This window comes from Python bivittatus, unplaced genomic scaffold (assembly GCF_059951505.1).
Source record: "Python bivittatus isolate LINGU-HERP-01145 unplaced genomic scaffold, Pbiv_v1 ctg000220_np1212, whole genome shotgun sequence".
In the NCBI taxonomy this organism is placed as follows: domain Eukaryota; kingdom Metazoa; phylum Chordata; class Lepidosauria; order Squamata; family Pythonidae; genus Python; species Python bivittatus.
This window is the reverse complement of record NW_028277048.1, coordinates 15,863,055-15,883,437: the sequence shown is the minus strand read 5'-3', so window position 1 is coordinate 15,883,437 and position 20,383 is coordinate 15,863,055. Positions and strand designations below refer to the sequence as shown.

At 40.5% G+C, this 20,383-nt stretch overlaps 1 protein-coding gene across 2 annotated transcripts in view; it reads right to left on the bottom strand.

The window, feature by feature from the left end:
• MARS1 (methionyl-tRNA synthetase 1) overlaps positions 1-20,383 on the bottom strand; it is a 29,253-nt gene that overhangs the window by 386 nt on the left and 8,484 nt on the right. Inside the window, exons 5-21 of one of the 2 annotated variants that reach the window (XM_007422061.3) lie at positions 19,800-19,875; positions 18,815-18,987; positions 18,173-18,285; positions 17,357-17,473; positions 16,877-17,080; positions 14,944-15,145; positions 12,648-12,722; positions 9,556-9,726; positions 8,046-8,141; positions 7,416-7,533; positions 7,040-7,253; positions 5,897-6,028; positions 5,124-5,228; positions 4,689-4,872; positions 3,684-3,755; positions 1,968-1,994; positions 952-1,020 (exon numbers count right to left, since the gene is read on the bottom strand). In XM_007422061.3, the coding sequence (XP_007422123.1) occupies positions 952-1,020; positions 1,968-1,994; positions 3,684-3,755; positions 4,689-4,872; positions 5,124-5,228; positions 5,897-6,028; positions 7,040-7,253; positions 7,416-7,533; positions 8,046-8,141; positions 9,556-9,726; positions 12,648-12,722; positions 14,944-15,145; positions 16,877-17,080; positions 17,357-17,473; positions 18,173-18,285; positions 18,815-18,987; positions 19,800-19,875 (2,148 nt within the window). The remainder of the gene's footprint in view (positions 1-951; positions 1,021-1,967; positions 1,995-3,683; positions 3,756-4,688; positions 4,873-5,123; positions 5,229-5,896; positions 6,029-7,039; positions 7,254-7,415; positions 7,534-8,045; positions 8,142-9,555; positions 9,727-12,647; positions 12,723-14,943; positions 15,146-16,876; positions 17,081-17,356; positions 17,474-18,172; positions 18,286-18,814; positions 18,988-19,799; positions 19,876-20,383) is intronic. The other variant, XM_007422062.3, reaches the window with a different exon arrangement.

The window sequence follows — 20,383 nt, the reverse complement described above, 5'->3', positions numbered from 1 at the left end:
CCTGGAAACTCAGATGGTATATTCCCTTGTATAATTTTTTTTAAAATTTCTTTATTATAATTTCAAAGCAGAAGGGAACAGAAATAATACCGGTCCAAATACCAAAGACTTAAAAGAATATGGAAAATACTGTATTTCTTTCTAACTATAAGGAATAAAATATGGGTGGATAATTAACAAAACATGAATAACCGTTAGCAGGTCTAAAATATTGTATGGTTAGTATATACTAATACACCATTAACAACTATAAGACATTTCACACCCAATTTCTAGTCAACATATATTTCTATTAACTTATAAAGATATTTGATTAGCACAACTGAAATGAGATGAAAAAGAAAAGCTATAAAATAACACAATGAAAAATACTGTAAATATGCCTTGTAGAATTTTGATTGCTTTGGGCCACTGGGCATCTTGAGAACAAAATGTGGGTGCTCTCACAAAATGGCTACCCTGGGTAGGGGTGGCTAGTTGCAGAACACCCATTTAACCTGATTAATGAGGTGGTTCTGTACAACAGCCACAGCAGCCTCAATCTCCTTTAGCGTTTGTGTGTTCAAGCTAATGTCACTGTCCTATTTCATTTTTGCCGTAATTTGGAAATAGGGTCCCATAGCATGCTAATCTGTAAACTACATTTTACACATGAGACCAGCTGGGGTGATGCTATATGCTTAGCCCAAAGAAGCAAACATCTTCATTTTGTATGTTATGCAAATTCAGACATAGTGGAACTAGAAAAAGGTTATTGACATAAGTCCACTCAATCCCAAAACCTGCAGCAGCATTTTGTTTCCCTGTCTTAGAAATAAGTGACGCCTAAGTGTGCTGTCCAGCTTATATGCAGACAACATGCACCAATCAGCTGTACAGGGTAGCCTAGGCTTAATAACACACTAAGTTAGTTACTAACTTCATCCCCGACACTTCAGAATCCAGTCTTACCTGTTTGGCTGCTCCTTCCTGATGCGCCTTCACTCCCAATGTTTTTTGGACATTTGCAGCTGCTTTTTGCTAGAAGCCAGGGAGATAAAAAGAAATTAAATGAGCAGCAGCCTTCAACTTTTTAGCATATCTTACTCAGACCCATGCTTCTATGATCACCAAACTGAATTTGCTTCTCTTGACAAAAAAGGAAAAAAATACCATGAGATATTATTACAGTGCAGCTAATTTCAGGAAACAGAAAGAGGGCATACACTACTCATTAAGCACCATCCATAAAAGGAAGATTGTATTGTGGTGTCACAATATTAAGGTAAAAGGCAGACAGAAAGGGCTATGCGTGTACTAGTGCTGTGTAACTATGCAGCACAATCTCAAGGTTTATTTGCGGGGGGAGGTTGAACTTGCAATGTAAGCCAAAAGGGAAAGATCAGCATGGTTAATAAGCCACAGGTACATGTTTCTTGGAGGAAGGATTCAAATTAGTTTAAATTATGGCTATTGCAGTGTAAGAACTCATGCAAGGATTCGATCTCTGGAGGAACTCCAGCATCTAAAGAATGCTCGTGGAGAGACCAATAATAATAATTGATTAAATTTATATACCGCCCAACTCCCAGCGACTATGGGTGATTTCCAAATTGTTTAAAATAGTAAAAACAAGAAAAACAGTAAGAAGCAAAAAGAAGGGTAGAGATGGCAGGGTGACAAACTGGGTAGGAGCAAAGGAAAACAACCTGGGTTAAAGCGAGGCTTCAGTCATCCTCAAGCCTTCAAAACACCTGCAGAGTAGGGGCCATTTGGATCTTGGGGGGAGCCTCATTCGGGAAGTTAGGCGCTGCTACAGAGGAGGTCTGCTTCCAGGGTTCCAATAGATAGCATTGCTTAACTGAAAGAACCTGGAGCGTACCAGCCCCGCCAGATCAAATTGGCCAGGTAGATACTATGGGAGACAGGCGGTCCCTCAAGTACCTAGACCCTATGCCACAAAGGGCTATCAGGATAACAAGTTTTACCTTTGGCTTCAGTGGGAAGTCTTCAAACTGGAAAACAGGAGAAGGGAACAAGAGAAAGACCAGAAAGAGGTAGGAAGGAGAGAAACAGTTAGATGCTACAGCAGAGGAAGGTCTTTGCAAGCAATCTAGAGCGCTCTAAACTGGATTGCCTAACCAAGTACCAAGGAGGAGGAGGAAATGGCAGCTGCAGGAGAGGTTTACTAATACTTGGGGCACAGAGCCCATACCAATCCAGTCAACAGTTTTAATGTAAAATACAATCAAGTCTGGCTGCTCTAACATGACAAATGATGAGCTGGAAAATTAAGCCATAGATGCAGAAAAGTATAAGGGGACAGAGGAAGAGAGCTGGATGGCAAAGTAAAGGCTGCAATATTTATTTTCCACCCTTTTGAAAATAAAATATGCTTTTAAAGAATATCTGAATGTGTGTTTCTCAAAATGTTTTCAGAGTATGAAAGCATCAAAGCGCAGAAGCCGATCGATCAGTTTATGCTCAATATAGCTATTCCAAGTGTGTCTCCCAGCTGGTAGAAAGCAAGCCCCCCCCAGTGATTTCTCTGGAGCAAAGGTAGCTTTCTCTGCAGCAAAGAGGAGAGTAATGAAATAATCACTACTGATCTAGAGTTGATAGACTAAACATGAATGCAAGATTTTGGGGGAAATAAATTAAGATAGCAGCTAACACCTGTAAGCGTAAAAACATTTGTGTTTGGTGTGATTTTTTAAAAACCTTGAGGCCTCTTAAACCTAGCTTGAAGTAAACTGGCTAAAACCACTGGGACTCACTTTTGAGTACAGTAGATATATCTGTATTATTTATTTACTTTACAACACAGTGAAACGTTAGCTATCTAGACCTCAATGTGAGGGATCAAATTCTGTTGAAATCTGCCTCATTCTGTCATCACACAATGACATCACGTATGCAACCTGTGTTGCCTCAATGACATATGCTTCGATTTACCAGATTTGGGAGAATAACAGCCACCTCCTCCCCCAACCAGTCTGTTAAAATGAGGCTTTGCTGTATCTATCTGCTGCCCCATCACAAAACTCTGAGAGGCTCAGAATAAATGGATAGACCTGCTTTTCCCTTCAAAGGCTCATTAGAGATGCCAGAATATGGGAAGTAGCAAGAGCCTCTGTTTGAGTGGGCACCTCTCACTCTCTGCTGCTCAATTCACTCATCTCTGTGGCATGTGAGCAATCCCTCTCAATTCTTTGTTCCAAGTCACTGGTTGGCAACGGCGATTCTACAATTCAGCAGTAATGAAATGTTTAGAAAGGAGAGGCTGAGGACACTGGTAAAACAAGGGATGCATCTTCATCCCTGGCTTGCAAAGAGGATGTGCTTTCATCTTTGGTTTTCCAGTAACGATTATGGATGAGTTAGGAGGAATTAGAGAGGAGGCAGTCTTACAGCCCGGCAATCAAGAAAAAGACTTCCTTTGTGGGGAGGGTGGTTATGCATTTGGTTCTTGACCACAGCAGCTTTAAGTGCATACTGCTTGTCAGTTTCTTTCTCATCTTCTAGAGAAAAGACTCATCTGGCTACTGTCCTCCAAGCTCATGAAGCTGTGGGGTACAGTTACGACTGGATGCACACATACCAGCTATATTAAGCAGCCTAAGAACTGGAGCAGGGATGTCTCCTCTCACTGCAAAAGGCTTCCAAAAAGGTCTAGATGAGTCAGTTCAGCCACCACTCCTTACCTGTCCTCCACTAAAACGCTTCCGCAAGTTTTCAATTTGTTCAGCCTCCAACCTTTGGAACAAAGGAGTCACCTGGTATGAAATGTAGAAGAACATGAAAAACCCAGTGGGTACTTTGTGACCTAATTACACACATACAGGACTCTGTGCATTCTAGAGACTTATCATTCGAGTGCTGTACCCAGCATCCTCGTTCACAGGTTGCATGGAAATGTTTGGAACTCAATGGACAGTGGATGGGTAACATGGCATAATTTAAGGTCCCAACATAGCTATTTCTGTCTGTGTAACCATGAAGCTTTTGTTTAATATTATTTAGCTTAATATTAAATAATATTAAATAATAATTAATAAAATAATTTACATAAAATTATATTTCACAATTAAGCTGGCATCACATTTTGCCAAAATGAAAGACTACAGGACAACACTTAGACTTGGGGAGGGGGGGGAATTTAAATTGGGGGTTCCCAAACTTCTGCTCATCAACCCTTCGTGAAGTTTCAGATTGTTCATCGACCCCCCCAATCATTTATTATATGAAAATAATTTAATACATACTACTTTAATTAATAGTACTATGAATAATAACAACAACAACAACAAAAACAACCCCTTGGATAGTCCCGTCGATCCTTGGGGGTCAATATTGACCACTTTGGAGAATCCTGATTTAAATCATTCTCTGAGCCTAATAGCCACATTTACCAATGGAAGAAACCTTGGCACCATGAAAATAATTTAAACAATAAATGATTTTGAAGTTTTCCTTTGCAGCATGTGGCTTTATTCACTAGAATACATTGAAGCTATTTTCCTCATTTGTTTCCCACCCTGATCCACACAACAGCCTGTAGGAATTTTTTAGTATGGAACAGCATTTCTTACATGAATCCTGACTGCATCTAAGCTGGTATTTTTATTCTTTTATCTGCTATTTGGGAAAACTGGTCCTCAGCACTGCTTCCGCCATCTACCACATGGTTTCTATCCCACAGCATTTACCGTGCCAATCTGATGTCCAACCGGCAAGGTGCAGACAAAGTCATTGGTCACAACATTGAAGCTGGATGGAATGCACAGCTGGTCCTGGATTGTAGCACTCACACTTGGCATGTAAGGTTGCAAGACAACTGACAGCAGGCTTGCAATGTTGACAGCCACCCCTATCACTGTGCTTGCCCGTTTTCTAGGAAGAAAAGAAAAAACATTTCTAAAAAGGAAGCAGCAGCAAAGCCAAGAAAATGGTGCAACAGCTTATAGACAAAATTGATCTCTGAAAATAAAACCCAGCTCACAAGCACCAATGCATGTTTCTTCTCCAATAACAAACCTAATCCAGGTAAGGTATATCACAAAGTTGGGAGGAGAATTCCCTCAGTTGGTTCTGCTTAAAGCAGATCATCACAAAATAGCATTTGCCCAGTATCAGAAACTCACTTGTCTGCATCACTGCCTTTGATGCATTTCCAGGGCTCGTTGACCTGAAGGTACTGGTTGCCGTGGCGAGCAATATTCAGGATGCTGCGTAAGGCATCACGGATCCTATGAGAGAAAAAGAGCCAAGAGATAAGGTTGTTGAAGCAGGGTAAGGAAGAAAATGGCAGTTTATTCCTCATTTTTGTTGCTGGGAAATACCTGGCACAACTAAGCAGCCCTCCCATGCAAACATGCAGGAAAGCTTTCAGTAAATCACGTGTTGGGCTTTCTCCTTTCAAACTCTTAAGCAGCCACTTACAACACTCTTTGTGGGCAGGCAACTAATAAAGGAATTTGTAAGTTAACCATTTTTGTCCAGATCTGCAAGGCTAACATAGCCAATCTAGTGCAAGGCTTAACTGACCTCATTTTGACATACATGAATTTGACCTCTCAAAACATTCCCAGTTAGCTACAATAATCTCATCTACAGTTTGCTTCCAAAGAAAATTCAAGACTGTCTAGAAGAAAAAGTTTTAAGGATTACGGAACCAGCATCCACAAGCATTTAGATATTCAGGTGTTGCTGCTTCACACATTCAAAGCCAATCTGGGGACAGTCTGTAGCTCAGATGACTCTCCACAAGCAGAGAGAGGATGGGAACAAGTCTTCCGTTCTCCAGAATTTCTACCATTGCGGTTATGCATGCATACCGTTCAGGACATGTTTTGTCTAAGCTAGAGATTGCACAGCTCCTAGAGTTACTGGCAGATGCTAGATTTCTAGGACGTACTTGACCTTCTCCAACAACTGATTGTACTGCCGCAGCTCCAGAGTGATGTGAGCCAACAAGCGCTTGTCATCCTGGTTCAAGTTCATCGGAGGGACGCAGCCCCCAAAGAATTTGCACACAAAAGTCCCTGCTCTGAAAAAGGAAGCAAAGACAAGGAAGAGAGTTGAGAGGATACATTAAAGTTTGGACATAAGAAATTTACAGAAAGCCAGACTAATTCCCATCTTTTGCTTTCAACTATCACAATCTACCCATCTGGGCAACTCTTGGACAAATAATGAAAGACTTCTACACAAGGCTGTGACTTCATCCATTGGTTACTTGACATTTTGCCTAACCCACATTCTGCAGTTCCCAGCTACGGGCCTGTTCCTGAATCTCTCACTCCAGGAGACCCCAGAAAAAGGACTTATAAACAGAGATTGAAGTAGTGTGGAACTCCAGATTAAAGTGCTCCCCCCGCAATTTTCTTTTTTTATAGTGCCTCCACTTAGTAAATTCTTGTATCAGCCAAAGTAAGTTTCTTTTTTCTTTGTGATTTACCCTTGGAGTCAAGATTTCCCCCACCTCACTCTCAACACACTGTGTTTCGACAAAGTAAAGATTAGCAATGTAACTCCTATGAGCAACATAATGCTTGATGCTTCCTAAAATGGCTTCCCCCTGAAGTATTATTTTTTTTAAAGAATGACCAACATTTCATAATGTCAGCACATCTTGTGAGATTTCAACAGTCTCATACATGAACACCAAAATATCACACAATGCTATGTGAGATGTTGATGTTCTTGAGAATTGGAGAACCACTTGGGCCATCACACACTACATATGAAATGAGCCTGAAAAAGGAACTGACTTGAAGACACAGTGAAAGAGTGGAAAAAATAACCCTCATGCACATGCAAACACACATAGGCCCTTTTCAATTTCAACCTCTCTTCCTTCCTATTATGCAGCTTCACTTTTTTCTCCTCTTCCTAACTCTAGGCCAGCTTTTGCAGTTAGCTAATAAATAGTTTGCCTGAATTTGATTTTTTTTTTTTTTATACTGCCCTTTAGTTCACACCAGTACCCAAAGCAAAGCCACCACATTATTATGTTGAATTCACACTATGGACCCACTCTTCTCTTGCCCAGATTTACCTATTGATAAAATTGCCCAGGGTGTTCAGCAGCTCTGAGTTGTTTTTGATCATCAGATCATTCCAAGAGAAGGCACTGTCTTGGCTCTCTGGCCGCAAGTAGAGCAGGTAAAAGCGCCAGATATCTGCAGGAATACCTGTGTCCTTGGCCATATCCCCAAAAACTCCCACACCACGGCTTTTGGAGAATTTGCCATCCTCATAGTTCAAATATTCTACAGAAAGAAAGAGGGTGACGTTAGGAAGTCCATCAGGGTCCCTCTGTCAGAAGAAAGGGAACGGAATTGGTCAACTTTTGATTCCAAGGCACCCAACAAGACTAGGAGCCAGGAATGAAAAAGTGATGTTTGTGGTTAATCTACTCCCCCAGCAATTACCTGTTGCAATTAGATGGTTGACTAGAGTATAATTATCACCAGTGCCCAGCAATGAGCAAGGAAACACAACACTGTGGAAGGGAACATTATCCTTGGCCATGAAGTTATAAAGCTGAATCTGAAGGGAAAGAGTAAAAACATGGCATAAGGCACATTTCTACCTCCACCTTCTGACAACTCCCTCCCATCCTGTGTAGCCCCAAATGACTAATGATTGTGACAGCATGTCTTGTGATTATTTTTTTAAAATATGTCTTACAACAATCAGAGGTACAGATCTCCTAAAGATATAATAATTTCATGTTACTTGCTGGGGTGAGCTGAAGAACTTAAGACATTTTGGTTCTAAGTACTAAGCGTGCTCAATGCTCAGAAGAGTCTACACTGTGTGATGGAGGATTTGCCTCATTTTCCAGCCACAAATATATTTATATTATACACATTACACAGATATATAAATGAATAACACAGGAAATTTCACAAATATGTACACTTTCATATTATAAATAAAAAAGACAAGGTATTATAAAGTTTGTAAAGATGCATTCCTATGTATTTATATCTATTACCATTATCTTTAATACAGAGAAAGGAATTAGCTTTCAGAAGAAAGTGCCTGGATTGGCCCACCTGTTCTGGGTTCTTCCACCATTTCTCCCACTGGTCAGTGTAATTAGCCGTGATAGACAGATAGCCAATTGGAGCATCAAACCAGACATAGAATACCTATTAAAAGTGGGGTGGGGGGGAGAGATACACACAGAGATAGAAGATGACCCACAGAGAACAGAAAAGGAAATATTTGCAAAAACATAAGGAACTGAAATTTGGATTTCATATCGCACCACTGCACATCTCCTGGCCATTATTTACCATATTTTTCTAAAGGAAGATGATGACCCCTAATTAAAACAACGGGCCTCCTTCCCAAGGAAGAATTTACAGGAAAAACTCGTATACACGATATAAGATTTCCCACCTTGTCCACTGAAGGTTGCCAGTTCCTGCTAAATCTGATTCTGGAGATTTCCCCTCCCAATACACATACACACGTGATGCATTTATACATGTGGATGCATATGAAGGATCCAACATTCTTGGCAAAATGACAAAGGCAGCATCACTCAGCAAACTCTTCTTTTGTACATATGATCTCATGATGTACTATGAAAGGGGTAGAGCTTGCAGAACAACTCTGTTTTCATCATTTTGCTAAAAGTACCGATTTGGCTCCCACGCCTCCCCCGGACACCTAGTACCCCCACTACCCAGAAACCAACCAATCAACCAGAACCAGGATGGTGAAATAAATGTTAACAGAATTAAAACTGCTTTTAAAAGACACCCCATTTAAAATTAACTGATACCCAATTTGCACACAGACATGCAAACCATCATTCACTTCCCCTCTCATACACACATCGATTCATCATCCTTCCTTCTTCCAGTAGAAAGAGCAAAAAAACAAAGAAGGAAAAAACCCAAGATGGTGAGGAGAGAGTATAGCTGCCCTGGGAAAAGGAGGAAGAAAGAGATGAGGAAGGGAAGGATATGACTGGCAGGAAGGGAAACCCATGCACACAAAGGACTGCTGATCTTCTACATTTAGATGTGGAACATCTGCAATGAGGTAGGAGAAGGGGACTACTTCAGCTTCGCTGAGAGTGAGAACTCTAGAAGACACATCTGAAATCTAGAGACAGAGATGGCTCTCCCTCAGGGACTTCACAAGTGTTTTTCTAGACTCCTCATTCTCAGTGCGGCAGATGCTAGTTCTCCCTTTCAATAGCATCTACCTCTAGTTTGAAAGAAAAATAAGACAATATCCCACCCCTACCTTAAAGGTAATGATTGGGAGGAGCTTCAAGTTCCTTTCTGGTAAATACAGTTAGTTCACATTTTGGTATCATTGCTCACACAGAGATTCTTGTCCTTACTTCAAAGCAGATGTTCTGGATAGACTTTCAGTTCTTTAGGACTGCCATTCACATACTCTCTAACCACTGGCTTGTTAGATGGGGCTTGTGTGAATTGTAATCCCAAACTACTGACACTTGATGGTTAAGTGAAATTTGCACTTAGTGTGACACTCAATCCCACCAAACAAGATGTCTTTGACTCTCCCTGCCCCATTCCTCACCTTATCACGGAAGCCATCAAGCGGAACTGGTGTACCCCACTTCAGGTCACGAGTGATACAACGTGGCTTCAGGCCATCGCGGATCCAGGAGCGAGTGATGTATCTTGAGTTGGGAGTCCAATCCCCACTGGACTGGGACACAGCCAACCATTTCTCCAGACTGTCTTCTAACTAGTTGTTGAGAAGTAAGAGACAGTAGACAGGATTTCTGGCTATGATATTTCAGGATGTAGCACTTGCTATGATGATAACTGTGTTAGGCAAATAATATCACATCTCTACTTGCATCAATTTTAACATTTTATCTCCTGCACTTCTAGTGCTTATATACTACTCAGAGTAACAATTAAAACTAAAATAAAAAAAACAATATTTAAAGACAAACACACCCTCACACACAAAAAGCATTACATGCTTAATTGTGGCAAATACAGTAGATCAGAAAAGTAACCCATTTGTGCCTGCCACTTGCAGAGTGGATAGGACAGAAATGTTTCACCTTTTTCTGTTATTTTACCCCTTAAAGTCCCCAAAATATTGGGCTGATTTTTCATAGTTGTCAAATGTGAAATGTTTTACAGAACAAGATGAAAACTTCTGTAAGACTTACGGCACCCATTTTGTCCCCCAAAGCAAAACAAGCTGAAAATTTATATAATAGACAAAATAAAATTGGATCCAAAAACTGCACACTGCTATTTTTTCCAAATGGTCATACAAGTAATTAACACCCATTTCTGCTACTTCCTTATACTGACTTAGAAGCCACTGTTAATTCTTCCAATATTGTTTATCTTATGTTTTATCATATCATCACAGCCATATGTACATTGAATAGATAGATAGATAGACAGACAGACAGACAGACAGACAGACAGATCCAATTGAAGAGTTCAGTCCTGTCATTCCAGCAATGTCATGAGACAATTGGCTACCTCTCATGCGAACCAGAGCATCCCTTGCAAGAAAGCACACTTAGAGCATGGTGTGTTGGAAATTTCTGGCCTTAGTTATGATTTACTTTCTGATGAACATCACCATGGTCAGCTGCTTGCAACAAATTTGGCCTCTTCTTTTGAAGCAATACATGCTTGGTCTCCAGGTGATCCTGGTTGGTCAATCTGACAGAGCTTTATAACCCTGCTTTGTATTTGGTTCTTTAGCTTAGTTTAAAGCCTCCATCTTTGCTAAGTGCCTTACTTCTCACTGCTTTCTGCTGCTTACCTCCTACTACTCATAATCTTTTGTCCCTTGGCGTATTTCCATTTTTCAGTACTTCTTAGGCTGATTTACAGCTAAGGATATGTAAGAGTTTTGTTCTCCCTTACCCTTTGTGACTGGCAGACCAACTTGATGATTAAGGTACAAAGGACTCATGATCAATGCCCACGTATTTTTGTGGTGACAGTTCATATCTTAACCATATCTTGATTGTGCTTGGACCTTGTAATTCTTTCTAGTCTCCTCCCAGTCTCCACTTATACATTAAACTTGGGCTTCTTGATCTATTTGGATTTTATCCAAAAATCTATTTGGATTTTATCCAAGTGATATTCTACCCAGTTAATGATAATGTGCTTCATTCCATCTCTTCATTTTTATTATTTATTAATCTTGTCTATAACTTGCCCTTCTGGAATACACCTGGGATTTTGTGTTTCCTTTATTCTAACATTAGTAATACAGGTAGTCCTCGATTAACAACCATTTGTTCAGCGACTGTTTGAAGTTACGACAGTGCTGAACAAAGAGTCTTACAACTGGTCCTCAAAGTTGCAGTTGTCACAGCGTCCCCAAAATCACGATTGCAATTCAGGCACTTGGCAACCAGCTCACAATTACGATGGTTGCAGTGTCCCACGGTCATGATTGCCATTTACACTGCCAGCTTCCCGCAAATAAAGTCAATGGGGAAGTCTGCAGGAGGTCACAAACGGTGATCGTATGACATCCTGCTTAATGACCACATGGGATTCGCTTAACAACAGCAACTGGAACGGCTGGAACTGCCATTGTAAGTCAGCATGGTCATGTGATATCATGCTTTACGATCATGTCGCTTAGTGATGGAGTTCCCAGTCCCAATTACCATTATTAATTGAGGACTACCTGTAATCCAGGTAGGAAGTGAAATTTTCTATTGCCTTCTTTGGATCAAAGTACCTTGTTCATCTGAAGAGGGGAATTAATTTTCCTGTGCCTGTACCAGGTTAATTATATCCATTATTAATCTTGCCCTTATCAGAACATTACATCATGTGTAACAGAAGGGTGGGGGGCTGTACCTTAGATATGCCTTTATCAGAACTAGTTGTATGCACATATGCTGTTCAGGGCAGAATCTTTCAGTCAAGTTATTTTTTAAGTTATTTGGAGCTTTAGAAGCCTTAAGATTCAGTCAAGGTTTGTCCCCACTCCCTGGTTCTGATGGTAGAAATCGTCCCAGTGCACACCATGTCTTTTGTTTGTAAACAGGCACCTTGAAAATCATTTTACATATGTCATAAAACTTTAGAATAAGTTCTCCTAGATTGTTAGTCAATATAATTTTAATAAAGTGAACTGTATTGTTGTGTTTGTTGATATCAACTATCAATATTCAGCAAATGTGTATAACACTTGCATCTATTTCCTGAAGCTGTGGTTTCTGATGAAGACTTTAACTGATGGGCAAATAGTGGAAAAATTATTTGAACCAGTTCCTATAGCATCAACTTAGGGTTAGGGGTGGACCAATTCCAATTTAGAAAGATTCTTCAAAGATAGCTCCAAGTGAAGCCCACTTCAATAATCCAGTCAAGGTGTTAATTAAGTCCTATGTCTTCACGATCAAGTTAGGCCTCATCAAAGACCGGCTTAACTGGCAGACTATTTTAAACTGGGCAAAGGCAGCTGTGCCTCCAGGTGCAAAGTTGAATCTAGAAATATCTCCCATCTGCTGAATTCTAGAGTTCACTTACTTCTTGAAGAGAAGCACCTCTGTCTGGTCCAGATTCAGTCTTGGTTTATTGGCAGCTCATCACTGCCACCAGATGCTAATTCAAAGAATCACAGAATACCACCTTCTAAAGACAGAAGAACAAGGGACTCACCTTGGGTAGATCCAGGAAGAGATGTTCAGAAGATTTCACCACAGGAGTTCCTTGGCAGATTTTGCACACTGGTTTCTGTCAGAAGGGAAAGAAGAACACATCATGAGATAATTTGTTCAGCAAATTACCTAAACAGAATCACCCTATTTCATAGTAGTATACCTCTGAATCCTAGGAATGCCCTTGTCCTTACATCCTTTCAAGAAAAAACCAGGTTACCTAAGGGACTGCCTCTCCCCCATGACTTCAACCCATCCCACCCAATCACACAGGGCATGCTTCGGACCCCTTCGGTAAAAGAGCTCCGATTAGCGGGGTCCAGAAGGTGGGCCTTCTCTGCTGTAGCCCCCGCTCTTTGGAATATTCTGCTTACAGAGATGAAACTGGCCCCCTCACTCCTGGCCTTCCGGGGGGCTTTGAAGACTTGGTTCTGCCACTTGGCCTGGGGTGGGGAGAGAAGACATCAAGCGTGGGGATGGCTGGCCCCATAGAGGCCTGCTGTCTTCAGCCCCAGATCCATCATCTCCTTGGACTTTCTCCTTTTTTTAGTAATGTTGTGTTTAAATGTTTAGGTTTTATGTATTTATATATATTTATGGTTTTAATGTTTTGTGTGAGCCGCCCAGAGTCCCCCATTGGGGGGACCTGAGCAGGGAGAAATTGAATGAATGAATGAATGAATGAATGAATGAATGCATGCCAACTGTCCAGAAGAAAGACGATGCTACACAGAGACTGCTCCCATCAAACACTGCAATATTTTACAGTTAGGCCCATGAACCAAAGCTAGAATTTAGCAGCAGATGCAGGCAGGGCAAAAGGAAATGGCATTTTATTTTAAAACCCTGGAACTGGGAGAAGCACAACACAGGCGTGTCTCTCTTGCCTTGTTATACACTTCTCCCTCTCACAGCATTTTAAATCTGAATACATTTCTTGTACATGGATAAACCTTGCCGTCAAATGGCCAATGCAAACAAGAGAGAGGAAATTAAAAACGATGGCAGAGGGGAACACCCTGATGGGTTTTAATGGTCAGGAAACTGAGCTATCAGTAACAATTAAGGACAGTGCAAAAGAGTTATAGGCCCTTGACAAGTCTTAACTCGTTATTATAAAAATATTTTAATTATTAAATTATTATAACAAGTCTTGACCTTTACCTGACCACAAGCAGGCAGCGTCTGGATTTTTTACTATCTATAACAAGTCTTGACTTCTTATAGATAGTAAAAAATCCAGACGCTGCCTGCTTGTGGCCAGGTAAAGGTCAATTTTAACTGAGCTCCCTCTAAGAGACTTAACCTCTTAAGTATCTCTTAAGTGGAGCGGGAAGGATCCAATAATGTTGAGATTGTGTTAAAATAAAAGTGGAAAAGCAGGGAGGGAAAATCAAGTGAAGAACAACAAGGAGGAAGTTAAATATGGAAGTATGCTTGTCCTTTTCTAAAACTGTAGATGGCCATGAGGAAATATAGCAATATAAGTAGCACAGCAAACAAAGGAAAAAGCGAAACAAGGGAAAATATTCTTTTTAAAGCTACAATAGCAAAAATAAAATGCAACAAATCTAACAGAGTAAAAGAGACAAAAATATAACATTTCTACAACAGTGTTAATATCTCAGATCCTGAGGGGAGACTGGACATCAGTGTGAATAAAAATAATCCTATTTACTGTATTGCAAGGTCCAAGAATTTAAGACAAATGCATCACTTGCTTATATCTGACTTTCCCTTTGATTGCAGCATGCTGGATTCTCCAGCCATGAGAGAGATGTAAATAATTGAGTTGTGAATGAAGATATACCTGATATTTAATGATATGGATTCATTAGACAAATTAAGGCAAGACTTGACTTGTACAATGAGGACAATAATGCTGACTTCTGATTTGTCATAAGGAAAGCCCATGGTCTAAGTATTGTATAAGCACTAGGGCATACATTCTATTAAGGTAGGTTTTCTTTAACCATGGTTTAGTAAATAAGTCACAATTGACTAGGCTCAATAACTTACTGTCATAAACCATGGTTTACAAATCACAGCATCTGGCTAAACCAAAATTAAACATTGCAAGATAGTTCAGTGTACTATCATGGGAGAATTTTTCAAAGGCTGAGAAGGGAACATGAACTAGAGTAATGGGATTGTGCTTAAGAAAGGGAGAGAAGAACTTATCTAGTTTAATGGAGTCTCAGTAAAACAGATTACTTGGATTCCATCAACTTTTATTGGAAAAAGAGTCCACTCTGAAGATCAGGTTCAGGCTTGTGTAAATGTTTCAACAACAGTACCTTAAGTTCAGTGGCATTTATGAGTTTGCCACATTTGTCACACTGATCTCCACGGGCTTCTTCATAGTTACAGAAAGGGCAGATGCCTTCCACAAAGCGGTCTGCTAGGAACCTCACACATTTCTCACACTTCAACTGATCCACAGTCTCTGTCAGAAGATAGTTGCGCTCCAGCAACTGTTGGAAGATGCCTTGCGCTATTCTGAATGGTTAAAGAAGGGGAGATGTAAGGAACAGCTTCCAATCTTCACACATACACCCAAATATTTTTTAAAGTATAAAGGGTAGCTTGGAAACATGGATGCCTGTTGACAGCAAAGCATTGCTTGTCTTTAATTTGTCTCCGTTTCCAAAGAATGTTGACATGTCTATTTCATTTGTACTTCTGAATTTTTTTTAGTATAGTGGTAGGCAGGCAGGTAGGCAGGCAGGCAAAGCACCTCATGCCCTGAAAGCAAAATGACTCATTGTGGTCTTACTGTGGTCTTATTCCATGCAGATGTATATCTAGCAGCGCATATTGGCCTGCAATGTATAATTCCATGGCTCTGTTGTTAATTGCCCGTGAGTGGATGAGTGCCTCTCGGTGTATAGCAGAGCACAATAACATCTGGATTTAGTACTGAGCCCTGGCTCATTTTAATTAAGCTGTTTATCTGCGTCCCAAAGATGTGGCCAATGTTGACATGGTGGAATTCAAAGCAAGGCACTAAGTTAAAATGACAACATGACCTATCTCAATAATACAAGCAATGATGGGTAACTGAATGCTCTCCACATGTTCTGGAATGCAACTCTCAGCCACTGCAGCCATCAGCCAAGTAATCTAAAATATATGAAGGGCAATAGATTGGCTGCTCCTTGAAAATAAGTAAATCTGATCCATGTCTGGATTTCTATAACCTGGTTCATACATAATGGTAATATGGGTTGTTCTGGGTTTAGAATGATGAGTGAATCAGATCAAAGAAATCCAAAGACTGATCAAGTTGATTTATATTCAAGAAACTTGGGTTAATTGTTTTTGGCTTAGTATAACTATGGCCTGTTCAACAAATAATGGTTTAAATCTCCCAGCTTGCCATTAAGACTTAATGCCATCTAACACTTTTAAATACTTTTGTATTTTTCTCAATACAGTGGTGAAAATAAAAATCTTGTCAAACTTTTGGCATCTATTTACTACAAAATAGGATCACCTACAAACTGATGAAGCAAGAAGCTAATGAATCAGGAACATAGCTTCATTTGGGAATTACTGTATATTCAGATTGGCCAACACAGAACAGAGGATACCGAACATATGATCTGTATTACTTTCAGTCCTGCCATATCCTCATTTGTGACACACGAATGAAATTTACAAAGTTTACTCTGAAGAAAGAACTCACATCCCAAACCAACTTATGCAATGGACATTTCCAAAGCATTCACCTGTTACCTCCCAGCGATCCACTAATTTGACCTGACAAGGAAATTACAGGCCCTCAAGAAATGCCCACTAATCTCTCCACTGATGGTTAGAGTTTCAAGGGAATGTATCACAATAGATAAGTAACAGGAGGAGATGATAAACTTGCCAAAACTGGGCAGTCATTTCTAACTGTGACTGGCAATAGTTGCTCTTCTCTGATGATGTCAAAGCTTGGCTAAGGGATGGGATAATAATGCTTTAAATGAATAGCAGTTCTTTACTTTGAGCATTCAAAGTGTTCACCTCTGCACACTTTCTGAAGTTAGCTACAGAAACTACCTTTGATCATTTGTCAGCCTTTTGGCTAGCTAGCTCCAAAATAGGAGCAAACTTTATCGCAGTTACAATACAAAACTTAGGAAATCTGAAGACTGTAAGAGAGGGAAGGAGAAAAAAACATTTATGTCTCATTTCTGTTTTTCTTTCCCAATTGAAAATACTTCTAACTGCAGCACTTACGTGGTCTGTTGGGCTGTGGTGGTGCGACCAAAGTAATCAAAAGAGATGTTGAACCATTGGTAGATTTGTGCATGGACAGAGTAGTACTTATCACAGATCTCTTGTGGTGTCAGTCCTTCCTCCATGGCCTTTGTCTCTGTGGCAGTACCGTACTCATCAGTACCACACACATAGAGTGTGTTCCAATTGCGCAGACGGCAGTACCTAAAAAAAAAAATGCTACCTGTTTCAAAAGTGGGAGACTTATTGGTACCAATAAGCATTAAGGCTTCATATGATCCTGTTTTATGTTGAATGGACCATAACTCCAATACAGCACATTATTTGTATGCAAAAGGTCTTACATCCAACAGCTCCAGGACAAGGCACAATCTTAGGCAGCAGGTATGGCAAAGGCAGAATTCAGAAATTCACTGCTAGAATAATTGATAAGTTCACATGGACCAGGAGTCTGGCCTGGAAAGAGATACTTTAACTTACCTGGCAAAGGTATCAGCACTGAGAACGCAGCCAATGATATTTCCAAGATGAGGCACATTGTTGACATAGGGCAGTGCGCTTGTGATCAGCACGTTCTTCATGCCTTCCACAGGCACTCTGGGGAGGACAGACACATGAGTTCAGAGAGGAATTCAGATTTGTGGCTTGCTCAAATAATTGAAGTGGGATGGGATAGGGGAGAAGTAAGGCAGATGGAGAAAGCTATACAATGCCCCAGGAAAGACAAGGGCACATCTATTGGAAGCAACAAAGTTCCCTAAGGAATCTATAATTTAGAAATGTTAACTTTTTATAGGCAAAATTGGCCTTTTACAAATTCATGAATTTGCAGATCTCAATACTTTGAACGATTTGAGAATTGGCTTTTAACTTTCAGGGTTGTGCCAAACCTCCATGAGAAGTTAGTAAACATCAAGAGGTGAATAATCTGTGGCTCTCCAGATGTTGCTGAAACTCCAGTTCCAGCCAGCACTGCCAACGATCAAATTATAATACAACAGTATCCGGAAAGCTACATGTTTCTGTGTCAGAAACAGACAAATGGGTGCTGTAGGGAATTAGGTTGCTGCGTTTTGATAATGTTAAGGTTGGGAAACAACCTTTTAATACTGATATACTTAATACTATATTTAGAGTGTAGCATTCATAGTGAATACAGACACAGGGAGGCCTCACATCCCACTGTTTGGGTCCTTTGGAGCCCAAAGAGAAGGTGAGTTGTTTCTCTGTTTTAAGATCTTCTTTGGCACCCCTTATTACCACCACAAAGGCATTTCAGCCCAACAAGATTCTTACATAGGGTGCTGTGGTTTCCAAGGGCTAGGAAGGCTGGCTGGTCCTCTGCTCCAGACTTCAGCAATGGCTTCAATCTCCACATCAGACAAATGCTGCTGGATTGATTCCTCTGCCTAGAGAGAAGGACAGACATCCTGAAAAGCTGCTTTCTAGATATTCAGCAACCCACATCTATGAGTTACTAATGGACCATGATAATTGCTAGGGAATACCAAAATCTAAAACAACCACCATAGCACAAACCCTCCCCTTGGCTACCTTCCCTCCTTAAATGATGGAGTAGTAGTTTAGGGCTAATCTATTTAATAAAACAAGCTCTAAGCAGGAGATACCATCTCTCGCCTACACAGGGCTACCGTTTTTCTAGACCATAGCATTTCCCACTTCAGATCCTATTCAACAATTGAAGCCATTGTTCCGATAGTCTGGAACTCCTCTGAATCTGAAGTAATTGTATGCTAAAGTCCATCCAAGATAATGCTGGGCGTTTCTCGTCTCACTTTCTCCTTGATTCACCACTTTGATAAGTGCAAGGAATTCTTTAATTAAACGACCTCAACTTATTATGCTACAGACTTAAGATGCTCTTGTATTAAGTGAGACAAAAAGGCCTGCTTCACACAAAAAATGGAGGATGAATACCTTGGCTTCATTGGTAGCTGATTTCTCAAAGGCCATACTGGGAGCAGGATGTTTCTGTAGATAGGCTTTAAGTTCCAGCAATCCCTTGGGCGTCCATATAGATTCCACTGCCTTTCTGCAGTGTTCCTTCAGGTTCATGTTTTGGAACCAACTCCTCAGGGCTTTCAGCTCATCTTGAATATTAAATTAGAACACAGTTATTGCCAGAAAAAACTCTCATTTGGTTAGGTTCCAAAGAGAATATTTTTGTTAATGTCCCCCATCATACCTGCAGGCAAGAGCCAGTAAGCCTAACTGCCAAGATTCATTCATGCCCCCCCTGCACAATTAATTAGAAAAGTAGACCAAAGAATGAAGAAGCCAGTCTGAGCATGCCAGACACTACAGGAATAAACTGGGTAGATAACTTCAAAGAGTTAAAGCTAAGAATCCAAACAGCACTCGAAAGTTAGCCAAGTGCCCCTTTTTAAATCCTGGGACACTTAGCAGGGGTTCCTCAAAAAGGTCAGTAATGGCAGACAATCCATGCCTGAAAGAAAGGATCTTGCCTCCTACTACTAGTCTTCCCTTGCAGTTACAGACACAACAGCAAAGATGAACATGCAGTCAGCAATGTCCCAGAATCCTGTATATGATGGCTTGGTGTAGAAGAGATTCTCCAAAGACAGCCTTTTTTGAGGTACCTGGGATTTTGTTTTAGCCATTATCGAGGTACCTCCATCATTTAGGGAAGGTAGAAAGTGAGAGAAGGAACTTCTCTCCAACAAATATGAACTGATAAAGGAACAGCAAAAAAAAAAAAAAAAAAGGGGTTGTGCAAACTAGCAGCCAAATGGTAAACAGAAGTTGCTATCTAGTTGTCTTAAAGCATGGAGGCCACCTTTGGTACCTTCCCCAACTTTGGGAGATGGAAGGAACTGAAGTCCAACACATCTGGAGGTTATCAGGTTAGAGAAAGCTGAACTAAGCCATGGGCATCACTCACTTGGTAAGAAGGATTCATCTCTTAACAGAGGAAACAGAGATCCCCACAAGACAACATCAGCAGCTGACTCAACATCCTGGATTAAAAAGTCAGAAGAAATTGGTTCAGGCTGGATACACAGAAGGGGCAGCTTCAACATTTTACTTACATTTTAAAAACATTCTCCAAAAAATCAGGATAGTTCTTTAATAATACAGACGCAAATTCTCCTGTCTACCATTAACACTGCCAGGAGAAGCTAGTACAGCAATGACCACTTCTATTTAATTGGCTTTATATATCACATGGCAATTTTTATTTACACATTCCAGAATTTGGCTCCATATGAGATGATATACAACAATCAAGTCAGTTCTGAAATAACTCTGTAAAGATAAAAAGACACCCCAGTGCTTTTTCCTAATGAAAACAGATCTAGAACCGAGGTGGGCAACCTGCAACCCATACGTGGCTCTCTCATCCATCGTACTGGGAATCTTTGGAGCCTTCCCATAATTATATGAGGAACCGTCTCACCCCGGTTGTTTCAGCCCGCCCCACTCGGTCCAGCAGAAGGGGCAGGTTGCAGATCCCACCGGTCAAGG